The 16,551-nt window shown below is 53.9% G+C and overlaps 1 protein-coding gene across 1 annotated transcript in view; it reads right to left on the bottom strand.

Moving 5' to 3' along the window:
- The window catches only part of RSPO1 (R-spondin 1), a 34,865-nt gene extending 18,588 nt beyond the window's left edge, over positions 1 to 16,277 (bottom strand). Inside the window, 2 exon segments of the mRNA XM_054648399.2 lie at positions 16,068 to 16,136; positions 16,139 to 16,277. Of these exon segments, the coding sequence (XP_054504374.2) occupies positions 16,068 to 16,136; positions 16,139 to 16,277 (208 nt within the window).
- Positions 16,278 to 16,551: the final 274 nt, after the last annotated feature.

Consider the following 16,551-nt stretch of genomic DNA (forward strand, 5'->3'; position numbering starts at 1 on the left):
GCCCTGGCATTGCTGCCATCCTCCCACCCAGCCTGCACAGCCCTGGCCCCACGGCGGGGTGAGGGATGGAGGCAGGGGTTCACCCACTCTGGGGTCACCAACAGAGCTCAGACAAAGTCGCTGGGAATGGAGAACCCTCCAAAAAGAGGCTTCACTGCGTTCAGTCCCTGGCAGATCTCAGCACAGATCTGGCCACCCCGGCATTCTAAGCGCTGCCCCAAGCTCACAGACCTCCAGGTGACAGATTTGTGTGTGTGGGTACCTTCTGACCCCCGTGCAGCAGGGTGGGGGCTCCACGCGTGCACACATGGACTAGAAAAGAAAGACTAGAAAAACTAGAAAAAGAAAGGCAAATGAAAGCTGGGGGGTTTTGGCAGACTTCAGAGTGACAAGGGACCTCAGAAGAAGATCATTTATGTTTCCAGAGTCGTGCCATCCACTTTGTCTGCCTGGATTATTGCCTGTATTACCCTATTTTAATGCCTTTCACTGTAAAGTGCCTCGTTAAACCCAAACCACACCACCTGAACGCCCTTGCTGGGTACCCAGGGCCATTCAGGGGACCACACATGCCTGAGACTATAAAATACTCCAAGCCCAGTGACCCCCCCAGCCACATCTCACAGCATCTGGCTCCATCAGCACCGAGGCTGAAGCCACCTTGACCCTTGGGGAGCTGTGTCCCAGCTGGGCTGCAGGAGCCCTCACTGCACCCAGCACCAGCTGCTCACACCACTCTAATTACTGCCATCGTCCCCATTATTAATTATTATAATTATTAATTATCTCCCCACGGATCCCCCACTCCAGCTGCACAGAGCTGCACTTACCCCATGCTCTCCATGGGTGCCTGGCAGCAGCCTTGCCTTAGGTGCAGCCACAGCAGGACTGAGCCAGCAGCAAATTACCTGCTCATCCTCCCATTGCCCCCGTGCCTGGCACCAGGGGGAGGGCAGAGGGCACAGCTGGAGCCCACAGCTGGCCCAGAACCAGCCAGGAGCTCCAGCCAGCTGATCCACACCCCAGCTCTGTCCCTGCCCAGGGTGGTAACACGGTGCCAGGGGACACACAGAGAGCAGCCAGGGCGCACACAGAGATCAGCCCAGCTCTGTCCCTCTGTCCCTCTCTCCCCTGCCCAGGATGGTAACACGGTGCCAGGGCACACAGAGAGCAGCCAGGGCACACACAGAGATCAGCCCAGCTCTGTCCCTGTGTCCCTGTGTACCCAGCCCGGGATGGTAACACGGTGCAGGGCACACAGAGAGAGCAGCCAGGGCACACACAGAGCAGCCCAGCTCTGTCCCTCTGTCCCTCTCTCCCCTGCCCAGGATGGTAACACGGTGCAGGGCACACAGAGAGAGCAGCCAGGGCACACAGAGAGCAGCCAGGGCGCACACAGAGAGCAGCCCAGCTCTGTCCCTGTGTCCCTGTGTACCCAGCCCGAGGTGGTAACACGGTGCCAGGGGACACACAGAGAGCAGCCAGGGCACACAGAGAGCAGCCCAGCTCTGTCCCTCTGTCCCTCTCTCCCCTGCCCAGGATGGTAACACGGTGCCAAGGGACACACAGAGAGCAGCCAGGGCGCACACAGAGCAGCCCAGCTCTGTCCCTCTGTCCCTCTCTCCCCTGCCCAGGATGGTAACACGGTGCCAAGGGACACACAGAGAGCAGCCAGGGCGCACACAGAGCAGCCCAGCTCTGTCCCTCTGTCCCTGTGTCCCCAGCCCAGTTGCTAACACGGTGCCAGGGCACACACAGAGATCAGCCCAGCTCTGTCCCTCTGTCCCTCTGTCCCTGCCCAGGGTGGTAACACGGTGCCAGGGCACACACAGAGATCAGCCCAGCTCTGTCCCTCTGTCCCTCTGTCCCTCTGTCCCTCTGTCCCAGCCCAGATGCTAACACGGTGCCAGGGCACACACAGAGATCAGCCCAGCTCCCCTGCAAGCCCCAGCAGCTCGGGGGAAGGAAGGGAGGGAGGGAGAGAGGGAGGGAAGAAGGGGATCCCACAGATGGTGCTGTGATCCCGCTCAGCTCTCATTGTCTGCGCTCATTATCCACGTTGCACAAGGCAAGCCCGCGGGCAGATGCTGACACGGCTCTCGGGTTCTTCATTAGCAGCCCGCCTTGCAAAAAGCTCCATCCACACAAACATGCATGCTTGAAGCCCTTACCTTCAACTTGTCACTCCCTCATCCCTGCAGAAAAGACTCTACTGGGTTCTCGGGTTTAAAACGCTACAAGAACAACTACAAAATTCCTCAGTTCCTCCAGAGAAAGTTACGCGCACGTTTCTGTCAAAAAAAACGAAAAATAGATTCATGGCGAGTTCATGGAGAAGCCTGGTCCTGCGTTTGGAGGTTTTGGTGGCTCGTTTTTTGAGGCAGGTTCCTGAGGGGGTCCCGGGTTTGGCACAGAGGAACGAACCCTCCTGCGATGTGCGGGATCGCAGCTCGGGCTGGCTCCTACTCCATCAGCCCACGCTGCAAAGCAGAAAGTTCGTGATCACCTCAGAGCAATTTGCACGTCCATAAATCCTGCTCTCAATCCGCAGACTCCGTCCCCATCCACCTTCTAGGGGGCTTTTTTATTATTATTGTTGCTGTTATTATTATTATTGTTATTATTACCAGAGTATGCAGCTTTGTAAAGGCATCCAGTGCAAACTCCTGCATGAGGGAATTCCACCCCACTGGTACCACCTCCTAAGACAATATCCAGCCAAAATATTGTGTGGCTGTTGCAAAACCCGGACTGGAGCTCCACAAAGGACCTTCCAGCCTCGCATCCAGAGCCAGCAGGGTCTCAGTAAATTACTGCAGAGTGACACACCATCCAGTTGTCTTTGTAGTCTTTTTTTTTTTTTTTAATTTATGACAGCTAATTCCGAGTTATTACTAACATTTCAGTGGTAAGTGGCACATGAAGTCATCAGCTGTCACAACTGCATCTGTTAATAAACATGTCAGATATTAAAAGCAGCTTATTATCCTCCGGAGGGGGGAAGGCATGAAGGCAAAGAGCTCAGAGCCTGGTTGTTTTTCCACTGCTGGCTGTGCAGCAGGAGGAAACACTCCTGCTCAGGGGAGCAGCATGGCTGTGGTGGGACTGCCTGGCACACCTGCCCTGCAGCACCCCTGAGCAGCCTGGGAGCTCTGCTCCCTGTGCTCTCAGCTCCCCGCGCCTCCTCCAGCAGGGTGAACACACGGCAGAGACTGCTCTGGGCAGGGGAACAGTTTTTTTTTAAAACTTTCTATTCTAGGAAACTCTCAAGTGCCATCAAACATTGTCAGGGACAACATCGCTCCATTGACTGGATGAGTAAAAAATCTGATGAACCCAAAATCTGTGTTTTGTATAAAAAAAAAAATCTGATGAACCCAAAATCTGTATGATGAGTACAGAACCCAAAATCTGCATGATGAGTAAAAAATCTGATGAACCCAAAATCTGTATGATGAGTACAGAACCCAAAATCTGCATGATGAGTACAGAACCCAAAATCTGCATGATGAGTAAAAAATCGGATGAACCCAAAATCTGTATTTTGTATTAAAAAAAAATCTGATGAATCCAAAATCTTTATGATGAGTACAGAACCCAAAATCTGTATGATGAGTAAAAAATCTGATGAACCCAATGTGTATTTCATGCACATTGAGCAGGCAAACCTCTTCTCTGATACTGGAGTGGTGCAGCCTCAGCTGACAGCTGTAGGTCAAGTTTCCAAGTGAGAAATAAACCCAAATTTTATAATATAAAAATAAAACAAAGAGCTCCAGATGCAGCAGCAGGGCTAGAGCCCAGCAGTGACCAACCAACAGAGCAGTGGGGCTGGCTGGAGGCAAAGGGACACACTCACAGCTCCCTGCTGCCACGGGTGTCATTGCAGACACATCTGCAATTTCAGTGTCAAGCACACACTAAAACCTGCTCAATAAACCCAGCACCAAGTCCTGCATTTCCTCCCCCTCTGACAGGAGCTCATTTGCAGCTTTGGTTTGCTTTAGCTAATGGCTCTTGAGGCTGATCCTAAATTAATCCCAAACAGGTTGTTTCTCTCCAGTACAAAAGGACATGAAGTTCCCTGTTTTGGCAGGAGAAGAGGCCAGGATGCTCCAGATGGAAAGCAGAGGGTTCCTTCACACCCACAGGGGGTTCCCTGGGCTCCTCTGGCTGGGACAGTGGCTCTGAGGGGACGACCCCACTCTGCTTCTGCACAGGGAGTGCCAATTGCCCCACATCCCCTAGCCCACCTTAAAGGACTTGCTCCTCCTCTACTCTTGGGGTCTCTGCTGCTCACAGTGACCCCAAGATATTTTAAAAGTCTCTTTTTCCCAGCCCGGCGCTTGAAGAAGGAGTCAGAGCTCTTCAGTTCTCGGTCTCAAGGTTGTTTATTGTTTCTTAGCTATAAAATTCTTTCTCCTGTCCAGCTGTGGTCCGTTCAGCAGGTCAGACAGAGGCACACTGGTGTTATCTTTTTATACTAAAAACTACCTGCACAATATTTACAATAACTTCCCAATACCTATCACCTATGTTAGACAGTGAACTTCTACCTTAAACCAATCTAAAAATGCCACCATCACAGCAGAAGATGGAGGCCAAGAAGAAGAAGAAGAAGAAAGGCTGGACACACCCAGTTCCCTCCATCTTGCCCCCTGAACCCCCATTCTGAAAACCCTAAAAATCTATTTTTCACCCTGTCATAGTGATTAATTCACTATCATTCTATTCAAACTCTTGTGGCTTGTAACTCCTCACACAAGGCTGGTAATTGTTTCCAGCCCTTGGGGTGGTGTTAGTTTTTTATACTATGAACTACCTGTACTTTATTTACAATAATTTTCCAATACCTATCACCTATGTTAGACAGTGAGCTTCTACTCTAAATCAATCTAAAAGTGCCACCATCACAGCAGAAGATGGAGGCCAAGAAGAAGAAGAAGGAGAGAGGCTGGACATGCCCAGATTCCTCCATCTTGCCCCCTGAAGCCCCATTCTGAAAACCCCAAAATCTATTTTTCACCCCGTGATAAATTCACTTTCATTCTACTTAATTTGTCATGGCTTGCAGATCTTCATCTAAGGTTGGTAATTTGCTCCATGGGTCATAATCAAACCCACAGGGGCATTTTTGGGTCTCTGAGCCCCCTGGCAGGGGTTTGGGCAATCCAGGACAGACAGAGGGACCTCCTGGTTCCTGACACTCTACATTAAAAACCTGCACTATTTTGGCCCAATTTCATCCCTCTACAGCTCCTGCTTTGCAAAACCCTCTGCCTCTCTCGCAGGAGTCTCCATGGAAGGCTGAGCCTGCCCAGGGACCCCCGGGATCCCTGTCCCTCCCCTGGTGCAGCTGAGGGGCTGTGCCTGTCCCCAGCTCTGCACCACAGCATCTTCCACACCCAGCAGTGCCCACAAACTCCCAGCTGGCACAGAAGGGGCCTCACTCATCCCCGGTGCCTCAGCAGCCTCTGAGAATATCTCAGCACAAGCAAAAAGCAGAAAAGGCACTCACAGGGAAAGCAGAAGGAAAGTGAGTGCATCCTGAAAGTGTCTGTGACACTGCCAGACTGGACACCAGGTCATTTCTGGCTGCTGCTCTGAGGGTCTCTGAGGGTTCTCTGAGGGTTCTGAGGGTTCTCTGATGGTTCTGACGGTTCTGAGGGTTCTCTGAGGGTTCTCTGAGGGTCTCTGAGGGTCTCTGAGGGTCTCTGAGGGTTCTCTGAGAGTTTTGAAGGGCTCTCTGAGGGTTCTCTGAGGGTTCTCTGAGGGTTCTGAGGGTCTCTGAGGGTTCTCTGAGGGTTCTGAGGGTTCTGAGGGTTCTGAAGGGTTCTCTGAGGGTTCTGAGGGTTCTGAGGGTTCTGAAGGGTTCTCTGAGGGTTTTGAGGGTTCTCTGAGGGTTTTGAGGGTTCTGAGGGTTCTCTGAGGGTCTCTGAGGGTTCTCTGAGAGTTCTCTGAGGGTCTCTGAGGGTTCTCTGAAGGGTTCTGAGGGTTCTGAAGGGTTCTCTGAGAGTTCTGAAGGGCTCTCTGAGGGTTCTCTGAGTGTCTCTGAGAGTTCTCTGAGGGCATGGGGATTGTGCCCATCCTCATCCCTGTCCTCTCCATCAGGGATTGTCCCCATCCTCATCCCTGTCCTCTCCATCAGGGATTGTCCCCATCCTCACCCCAGGCTGCTGCTGAGAGCCACAGCTGGGCAAGGGGAGGCCAGGATGGGGAGGATGAGGAGGGAAAGGCACTGCAGGCTGAGGCTGGGGTGGAGGAGGCAGGGCAGGGAGCCAGGCTCAGGCTCCCAGAGGATGAGGAGGGAAAGGCTCCCTTGGTGGGAGGGACCATGGCACAACCATGGCAGCTCTGCCCTGTCTCTTTCTGCCTTTTCCCCCTTCCAGTTTTTGGATGAGTTCATTATGGGGACCTGGAGGTGAGGCTGGCCCAGCTCCTGTGTGCCCCAGGGTATCTCCTGTGTGCCCAGGGTATCTCCTTTGTGCCCCAAGGTATCTCCTGTGTCCCCAGGGTATCTCCTGTGTGCCCAGGGTATCTCCTGTGTCCCCAGGGTATCTCCTTTGTGCCCCAGGGTATCTCCTGTGTGCCCAGAGCAGCCCCTATGTGCCCCTGGGTATCTCCTTTGTGCCCACCTCGCTGTTCAGACCCCTCTCCAGGCCCTGCCACATCTCCTGGCTCCCCATCCCTGCAGTCTGGGCATTCCCCTCTGCCCAAGGAGCAGCACTGTGAGCATGTTGGGAAATGCTCCTTTCCCATTTGCTCCCTTTCCCCTGTTGGTTGAGGAATGCTGTTTGAATTAGCTGCAGGGATTGCAAACAGACCCCCTTGTTTTCCTTTCCCAGCGCAGGGAGGCTTCTGTTCCCTCTGGCCTGCTGGATTAAGCAGGGGCCTTGCCCACTGACCTCTCTGCAGCTCAGGGGAGCTAATTTAATCCCAGTGTTGTTCCAGACCCCAGCAGGACGGATGTCAGGGATTCCTTGGGGCAGAGCAGCGCGGGGGGACTGCGGGCAGGGACAGCCCCGCTCTGGGTTTGGAGATGTGGTGTGAGGCCATTCACCGAGCTCCTCAACAGCCTGGTCCCACAAAAGTGACAGAAACAGCATTTCCCTGATGAGCAGGCTTCAGATGCAAAAGATAGACTTGTAAAGAAGCTGTCCAAAATCAGTGTAAAGTGAGAAAGCACCAGGCTTTTGCCCAAGATCCAGAAAAAAGATGAAACCAGTGCAAATCAATGTCATTCCAAATGTGATGTAGATAGAAATCTTCTATGGTGAAAAATGCCTTAAACTGTCTTGCTGAACTGACCTCAGCAAGGCAAAAGAAAATTTTTTATAGATAAGATAAAATAAACAACCTTAAAACCAAAAAATAAATAGCCCTAACTCCTTCTTCAAACGCCAAGCTGAGAAAAGAGACTTTCAAACTTTTCTCAGAGTCACTCTGACCGGCTAAAGATCCCAACAGCAGAGGCAGGAGCTGCTGCAGTTTCTGTGAAATTCCCTCTGCAGAGGCTGTGCCTGGCTCTGAATCCTGGCAGAAGAGAGGGAGATGCAGACTCACATCTCCTCGCTATTTCCTTCTCATTATTATTCTTTTTCCTGTGGTGTCAGAACTCAGTGCATCCCTCTGGGTGTCCAGAGTGGCCAAGGACCCCCCCAGCGGGCTCAGAGACCCTGGCACACAGCCCAGAGCACCTGGGGATTTGATTGTGACCCCTGGAGCAAGTTACCAGCTTTGTATGAGGACCTGAAAGTCACACAGGTTTGAATGGTGTAATAACAAAATGATCACAGGGTGAAAATGTAGATTTTAGGATTTTTGGTGTGGGGGTTATGGGGACAAGATGGAGGGACCTGGGTGTGTCCAGCCTTTCTCCTTCTTCTTCTTGGTCTCCATTTTCTGCAGTGATGTTGGCACTTTGGGACTGGTTTAGAGTAGAAGTGCACTGTCTAACACAGGTGATGGGTATTGGGAATTAAGTGTAAATATGTTATATGTGGTTTGTAGTATAAAAGGACAACACCACCCTTAGGGTGGTCAGAGTGCCTGTGGCTGCCCTGCTGAGCAGATCTCGGCTGGGCAGAAAGAAAATTTTATAGATAAGAATTAATAAACAACCTCAAGAGCGAAAAGTGAAGAGTCCAGACTTGTTCTTCAGCCACACAGGCTGAAGCAGAGACATCCTGCACATCTCAGGGCAGCAATCAACAAACAGCAACCCAAGACTTTGGTACCTGCTCCTGAAAGTGATGCTGAGCCTGGAAAAGGCCTCAGCACCCTCACAGCAGGGCACTCCACGCCCACCTCGCTGGTATTTGCAGGGGAGGATCTGCACTCTCATCCTGTCCCTGCTGTGCCTCCCCTGGCCCCACCTGGAGCCATCTCTGTCCCAGGGAGGGTGTCCAGCCCCCCAGGCAGGGCAGAGGGCTTGGGGGCAAGCCCTGCCTCTCCCAGCATTGCTCAGGGGGCTTTGATGTTTGGGAAAAATAAATCACTTTGGGGTACTGTTAAAGAGGAGTTTGGATGATGATGACACAGCACAGGGCCGGGACTTGCAGCATTTCTTGTAAACTCCATGCAGAGCTGGAAGGGGAAGAGGCCACTGGCACAGCCAGGAGGGCATGAAACCAAGAGGCTCTGCAGCAGGAGTGGCTCTGTGAGCAGCTTATCCCTCTGCAGGCAGCTGCTCCCTCCCTGCTGCCTCTGCCAGGTCCCCGAGGAGCAGGGACGGAGCTTGAGGAGCACAAATGGGGCACCCAAGGGAGCCACAGCCCTGGGAGCCACTCCTGGGAGACTGGGACAGGCCTGGGAGCCGGGCGTGCGGCCCCTGCTCAAGCCCATCCTTCCCTCAGACATCATCAGCTCTTGGGAACATTCCTGCTGGATGACATTTCACAAGGCATGGAGAGAAAAAAAAAAGCACCAAAAGAAAAAAAAAAAAAATCACTTTTTTTTCCCAATATAAATTCTTGCAACATTAAAAACCCCACACAATAGTTGTAAGCCCTGGAACGGCTGGGGGTAGAAAAGTTACAGTTCAACATGGAAATAGCACTGCCATCTCCGAGTGGGGAGTCCCAGATGTGGCACATCATGAGGGACAAAACCCCACGGGCAGGGCATGCAGGAAGCCTGGGATTGCTGGGGGCTCCCATCACCGTGTGGGGACAACCTGGGGAGTCCTGTGGGTCACCTGCACAGCCAGGGCAGAGCCCTGGGTCCTTGTCAGTACCCAGCACATCCCTCTGGCTGTCCTGAGCATCCCAGACCCTGCCAGGGGCTCAGAGACCCTGGCACAGAGCCCAGAATGCCCCTGTGGGTTTGAATATGGCCCATGGAGCAAATTACCAACCTTAGATGAGGATCTGCAAGCCACAATAGTTCAAGTAGAATGATAATGAATTTATCACAGGGTGAAAAATAGATTTTTGAGGTTTTTAGAATGGGGGTTCAGGGGGCAAGATGGAGGAATCTGGGCATGCCCAGCCTTTCTCATTCTTCTTCTTGGCCTCCATCTTCTGCTGTGATGGTGGCACTTTTAGATTGGTTTAGAGTAGAAGCTCACTGTCTAACATAGGTGATAGGTATTGGGAAGTTATTGTAAATATTGTACACGTAGTTTTTAGTATAAAGAGATAACACCAGAGTGCCTCTGTCTGTCCTGCTGAGTGGACCACAGCTGGACAGGAGAAAGAATTTTATAGATAAGAAACAATAAACAACCTTGAGACCGAGAACTGAAGAGCTCTGACTCCTTCTTTGACCACCAGGCTGAGAAAAGAGACTTCTTAAAATATCTTGGGGTCACTCTGAGGAGCTGAGACCCCAACACAGCCTGGGCTGGCACTGGCACAGAGCTCCTGCATCCTCATCCTCATCCTGGGCTGGCACTGGCACTGGCACAGAGCTCCCTGCTGGCCCAGCATGCAGCAGAAGGGACCTGAGGCAGTTTTGGGACCCTGGTGTGATTTTGGGATGCTGGGGCAGTTTGGGAATGCCCCAGGCATGAGCTGGAGGTTGCTGCTCACCCACAGAATAGGTGTTGGTGCCCTGGGCTGTCCTGACACACCAGCAATGGGTGGGAAGTGCCTGTCTGTGTGTCCTCACCAGCAGTGGACATGTGTCCCCTGGGCAGGGAGCCCTCCAGGCTGGCCCAGGAGCATCACTGTGCTGAGAGCAGCTGGGCAGGTCAGCAGCAAACACCTGGAACCCTGTGCAGCAAAGGCAGTTAGTGATGTGCTTGCTCTGCTCTATCCTGAGCCACTTCCAGAACGTATTAATTACATGTAATTACTCTAATTACAGCTTGGCACTCTCCCAGGGATGCACATCTGCCATGCCCAGCCACCTTCTGCCATGCAGCAGTGCTGCAGAACTCTCCAGCAGAGCCAAGGGCTTTGCTGGTGTGGATGGGAAATGTCCACATGTTGTGTCCTAAACCATTTCATTAATTGGATGCAGCACTGAGCAAGGAGCTAATTCTGCCTGGGGGTTTTGGTCATTGTACAGGCGTGGAGGAGAGAGAGGCACTGCAGGATGAGGCTGGGGTGGAGGAGGCTGAGCAGGGAGCAAGGCTCAGGCTCCCAGAGGGGAGGCCAGGATGGGGATTGTCCCCATCCTCATCTCTGTCCTGTCCATGGGGATTGTCCCCATCCTCATCCCTGTCCCCTCCATCAGGGATTGTCCCCATCCTCATCCCTGTCCTGTCCATGGGGATTGTCCCCATCTTCATCCCTGTCCTCTCCATGGGGATTGTCCCCATCCTCATCCCTGTCCTCTCCATGGGGATTGTCCCCATCCTCATCCCTGTCCTGTCCGTGGGGGTTGTCCCCATCCTCATCCCTGTCCTCTCCATGGGGATTGTCCCCATCCTCATCCCTGTCCTCTCCACCAGGGATTGTCCCCATCCTCATCCCTGTCCTCTCCATCAGGGATTGTCCCCATCCTCACCCCAGGCTGCTGCTGAGAGCCACAGCTGGGCAAGGGGAGGCCAGGATGGGGAGGATGAGGAGGGAAAGGCACTGCAGGCTGAGGCTGGGGTGGAGGAGGCTGGGCAGGGAGCCAGGCTCAGGCTCCCAGAGGATGAGGAGGGAAAGGCTCCCTTGGTGGGAGGGACCATGGCACAACCATGGCAGCTCTGCCCTGTCTCTTTCTGCCTTTTGGCCCCTCCAGTTTTTGGATGAGTTCATTATGGGGACCTGGAGGTGAGGCTGGCCCAGCCTGCACCCCACAGCAGTGTCAGACAATGCCCTTTTCTCATCCCAGAGTTTGCACACAGATGCTGTGTGGGCCTTCTGCCAGACCCAAAGAACTTTCCACAAATCCATTTCCCCCCCAGCAGCCCCTGAATCCCCTCACCCCAATCACCCTGTGCCACCAGCCCTCCTCACTGCCCATCATCCCCACCCAACAACCCCACAGCAGGCACCAAGGGCACACAGAACACACTTCAGACACCCCTGCCTGCATCTGCAGGGATTTTAAATGTTTACAGGACAACAGCATGAAGGAGAGATGTATTTTTAATATCTACAGGACGAAAGCATGAGGGAGAGATGTATTTGAAATATCTATGAACAACACCATGAAGGAGAGATGTATTTGAAATATCTACAGGACAACAGCATGAGGGACAGATGTATTTTAAATTCCTACAGGACAACAGCATGAAGGAGAGACATATTTTAAATATCTACAAGGCAACAGCACAAGGGAGAGATGTATTTTAAATATTTACAGGACAACAGCACGAGGGAGAGATGTAGTTTAAATACCTACAGGACAAAAGCATGAGGGAGAGATGGGTCAAGCCTGGCTTTTTCAGGAGGCACAGCAATCCCAGAACAGGGCAGGACAAGCAAGAACAGAGCCAGGGCAGCTGTGGGGCAGGGGAGCAGGAGGTGGGGCAGTCTCTCATGGTGCCTCTGCCCTGGGTTTCATTTCCAATTAAGTTTTTCATCTGGTAACATTCAGAATTTTGGTGGGAGATGAGGCTGCTTTTGCCTAAGAGAGAACATACTTTCACTGCTGCGCCTGGCCCGGGAATGAATTCTCCACTATTAAAATGTAATTTAATTTATCTCCATGGGTTTTGTGATGACTGGGATTTGTTCTAAGGAGACCTTTAAAGGAGAATTTTTGCATTATTGAATGTATGTGCTAGGAAGTTGAGTTCTGGCATCCTCTGATAACCAAATTTCTTTTCTATCCTCCACTATATCAATCATGATAAAAGCCCCTGCCAAAGCCCTAACTCAAGCCATGCTTCTGGCATATTGTGAAACAAATCAGCAGGGGAAAAAAGCAAAACCCACAAGATGCTCTAGTCCAGTATTTTTTAATGTAAGCTTCAAGGATATTGATGCTTTACCTCATCAGGTAAATATTTGTAACACAGTTGCTTTCCCAGGGTTAAACCAGGAGCAAGTGGCTGCTGAAACTGCAACTCATTTGCTCTGGCAGACCCCAGGCGGCTTAAAAATGAGTTTTGCTGAGATGTGAGGCCTTGCACATGCCAGGCAATGGTCCTGGTGCCTTCCCTGATGGACACTCAGCTCCCACAGTTTCCCAGGGCCCCCCAAACACAGAACCCCACTGAGCTGTGGGTGGGTGAGTGCATTGGGCAACAAGGGACCCTTGGTGTAGGAGTGACGGGGGTGGAATGGTCAGGATGGACGGAGAGCAGAGATCTCTGCAGCCAGGGCTGGAACTTGGGGTTTATTGCAAAGGGCCTGGGTGCAGGGCCCTGCTGGGAGCTGCCAGCCACAGCTCAGAGCAGGACTGAGAGAAGAGAGGGGGAGAGAGGATGAGAGAGAGAGGATGAGAGGGGAAGAGAGTAAGAGGGTAACAGACCGAGGTTCCCATTCCAATACCATCAATCTTCTTCTGTGCTGAATATTCTGATTCTCACTAACCAATCTAGTCCAAGATACAAATCCTACAGCATTTCCATACAGCCTATAAGAATCATTCCATTACCACACTGGGTTACATTTTAAACCCTACAAACTCCTCTTTGGGCCCCTTCTGCCAAGCTGGCAGGGTCTGCTCTGAGCCTTGGGCCTGTCTGCAAACAGAGGGGATTGTTTGATCAAAAGGGGATCACCTTCAGCTGGCCATGCCATTGTTTTCCAGTTGTTCAGGAACTGAGGGATCTCAAAGCTTGCTTTCATTTCAATCTCGCTTAGAGTTTCCATATTCTCAAAATCTTTTGCCAGGCAATCCTATTTATGAGGCTTTCCTGTTTCATCTTCCCCACCACCATGGCCCTTTGCCTCTTTGTGATGGGGATGTCCAGGGATGTCTGATGGACACCCAGCTCCCCCAAACACAGAACCCCCTGGGCTGTGGGTGAGCTCTGAGCATTGGGCAACAAGGAACCCTTGGCCCTTTGCCTCTGTGACATGGTGGCCACACAAGGAGGATTCTTTTTCAGAATCTCAGTTTTATCACTTCCCTGACCCCTCAGCTCGCTCAGTGCATCAACAGCAAACCAGGCTGTGGAAAGAGCGAGCTCCCTCCCCTGAGAGATTCCCAGGGCTCAGGGCAGGGCTGAGCTCAGCACCAGGGCTGGGACCCCTGTGGCACTCAGGGGAGCCGGGCTGAGCTCAGCACCAGGGCTGGGACCCCTGTGGCACTCAGGGGAGCCGGGCTGAGCTCAGCACCAGGGCTGGGACCCCTGTGGCACTCAGGGCTGGCTGGCACGGCCGGCGTGGCCACCTGGCGGTGCCCGGCTGGCCGAGCACAAGGTGCCTGTGTGGTCTCGGCTCTGTTTTGCGTTTAAGTCAAAACCTGCGAGCTCCCGGCTGCAGGCACTCGCTACTGCAGCGGGCTGGAGTGGGAGAAGGGAGAGAGCTGCCAGCTGCAGCTGCTCCCCGCTCCAGGAGCTGATGGGGGATTAGCCCAGCAGCGTGTCTTTACAAATTGTCAGCTCCCAGAGTACACAAAACAAAGCGCTGAGCGTTGAGTGTCTCAGCACAGAGGCAAAGGCAGAGATTTTGGGAACCTGATAGGGCTTTCCAGCCAGACATGGAGAGTGTGGACCCTGGCCTCCTGCAGCTCTGCAGAGCCCAGCCTATCCCACAGCAGCTCAGCCTTGCCGAGCTCAGCTTTGGGGATGGTGGCTCCTGCCTGCAGCCCTGCAGAGCCCAGCCTATCCCACAGCAGCTCGGCCTTGCCAAGCTCAGCTTTGGGGCCGGTGGCTCCTGCCTGCAGCCTTGCAGAGCCCAGCCTATCCCACAGCAGCTCGGCCTTGCCAAGCTCAGCTTTGGGGCTGTGGCTCCTGCCTGCAGCCCCACCGAGCCTCTCCCTGTCTAGGCTGGAGCCCCACAAAGCAGGGAGGGTCTGTAAAGCCACCAGAGATCCCTCCTGGGATGTGCTGGGACACACAAAGCCATTCCCTGCTCTCCAGTGCCCGCTGCCAAGGGCTGGGGCCTCCCCTCTGCCTGCCCTGCCATGCACGGTGGCAGAGCTGGAAGCTCTCGCTACTTGTTCCACGGGAACTTCCGACGTCTCAAAAATTGTTTTCATTCTGGCTTGGAATGAAGACAAATATTTCAGAAATTTCCTGGATAACATAAAGTTTAAAATAGAAGTGTTGGGCTATCTCAGCTCTTGCATTATGTCATATCATGCCAGCCCGCAGTACACTTTGCAGAGTCACAGATGACTTCTCACGAGGAGACGTAAACAAAAATACAAATAATGTCAGCAAGGCAGGAGAAATGAAACGCTGAAATGACAAATTCTCTAAAACTACTTTTTTCCCCCACTTGTGCAAATCAATTCTCCAAGGGAAATCGTTTGGATTTTTTTTTTTAAGAGCACAGACTGGCCAAAGCAGCTCCGCTGTTCTCCGGAGCAGGAGGAACGTGATGCCGGCGCTCCCCTCCTGCCCGTCCAGCCGCAGTCCCGCAGCTCCTGCAGCTCCTGCAGCTCCTGCAGCTCCTGCTCCGGGCTGCTCCGGGATGTCCCTGCCCCCGGCTCCCTGGCCGTGCTTGACCCTTTATCGTGTTCCTCGCAAACCCAGGGCAGCCGAGCCCGGTGCTGCCCGGGGCCCGGCTGTCCGAGCACAGATGGCACCGGGATGATCGCACCGGGAGCACGGATAACGGCGGGATGGATCGCACCGGGGACCGCAGATAACGGCGGCATGGATCGTACCGGGGGCACCGATAACCCCGGGATGATCGCACCGGGAGCACCGATAACCCCGGCATAGATGGCAGATCGCACCGGGAGCACCGATAACACCACGATAGATCGCACCGGGAGCACGGATAACACCAGGACGGTCGCACCGGGGGCACAGCAGATAGAACCCACCGGGAGCACCGATAACATCGGGATAGATCACACCGGGAGCACAGCGGATAAATCGCACCGGGAGCACAGATAACCCCGGCATGGTCGCACCGGGGACACCGATAACACTGGAATAGATCATACCGGGAGCACGGATAACCCCGGCAGGGTCGCACCGGGGGCACCGATAACCCCGGCATGGATCGCACCGGGGGCACAGCAGATAAATCGCACCGGGGACACAGATAACCCCAGCGTAGATCGCACCGGGGAGCATCGATAACATCGGGATAGATCGCACCGGGAGCACCGATAATCCCGGCATGGATCGCACCGGGGACACAGATAACCCCGGAATAGATCACACCGGGAGCACCGATAACCCCGGCGTGGTCGCACCGGGAGCACAGCGGATAAATCGCACCGGGGACACCGATAACCCCGGCATGGTCGCACCGGGAGCACAGCGGATAAATCGCACCGGGGACACCGATAACCCCGGCATGGTCACACCGGGAGCACGGATAACCCCGGCATGGATCGCACCGGTGACACGGATAACCCCGGTATGGATCGCACCGGTGACACCGATAACCCCGGCATGGATCACACCGGGGACACCGATAACCCCGGCATGGTCACACCGGGAGCACGGATAACCCCGGCGTGGTCGCACCGGGGGCGCGGGGCGAGCGGCTCCGCGGCAGCGCAGGGCGGGCTCCGTGCCGCCGCCCTGCCCGCTGCCGTGGCACGGCGCTTACCTGGCTCAGCTCTGCTCGGCCGGGGCTGGCTCCTGCCCTCCCTGCGCCCCGCACATCGCCCGCCCAGGCTCCGCTCAGCGCCGCGGCGGCTGCCCCGAGCAGCCGGGGCTCCGTGGCGGGCAGAGCTGCGGGCGCCGGCGGGCAGCCATCCCCCTGCCTGCCCCGTGCCTCTCCAGAAAGGCACTGCTGGGAAGGAGTGCCGGGGCTCATGTCTCCGGTGCTGTATCCACCCCTTCCCACCCTCTTGGGGTTCGGTCCTGCCAGTTCCACTTGTGGGCTGTCCTCACCACTTTGGGCCTTTCTACCGCTCCCCTTCTTGTGGCTCTGGATGTCACCACAGACACGCTTTTATGAGAGTGGGCTTGTGCAAGGCTTGTATAAAGTGTTCTCAGAAATACGAGGTCCTGTCATTTGTAAAACTAATAAAAATGTCCAATAATTTTTACAAGGGAAAAATGAGTCATTGGATGGCACATTTCTCATT

Source organism: Agelaius phoeniceus, chromosome 22 (genome assembly GCF_051311805.1).
Source record: "Agelaius phoeniceus isolate bAgePho1 chromosome 22, bAgePho1.hap1, whole genome shotgun sequence".
Taxonomy (NCBI): domain Eukaryota; kingdom Metazoa; phylum Chordata; class Aves; order Passeriformes; family Icteridae; genus Agelaius; species Agelaius phoeniceus.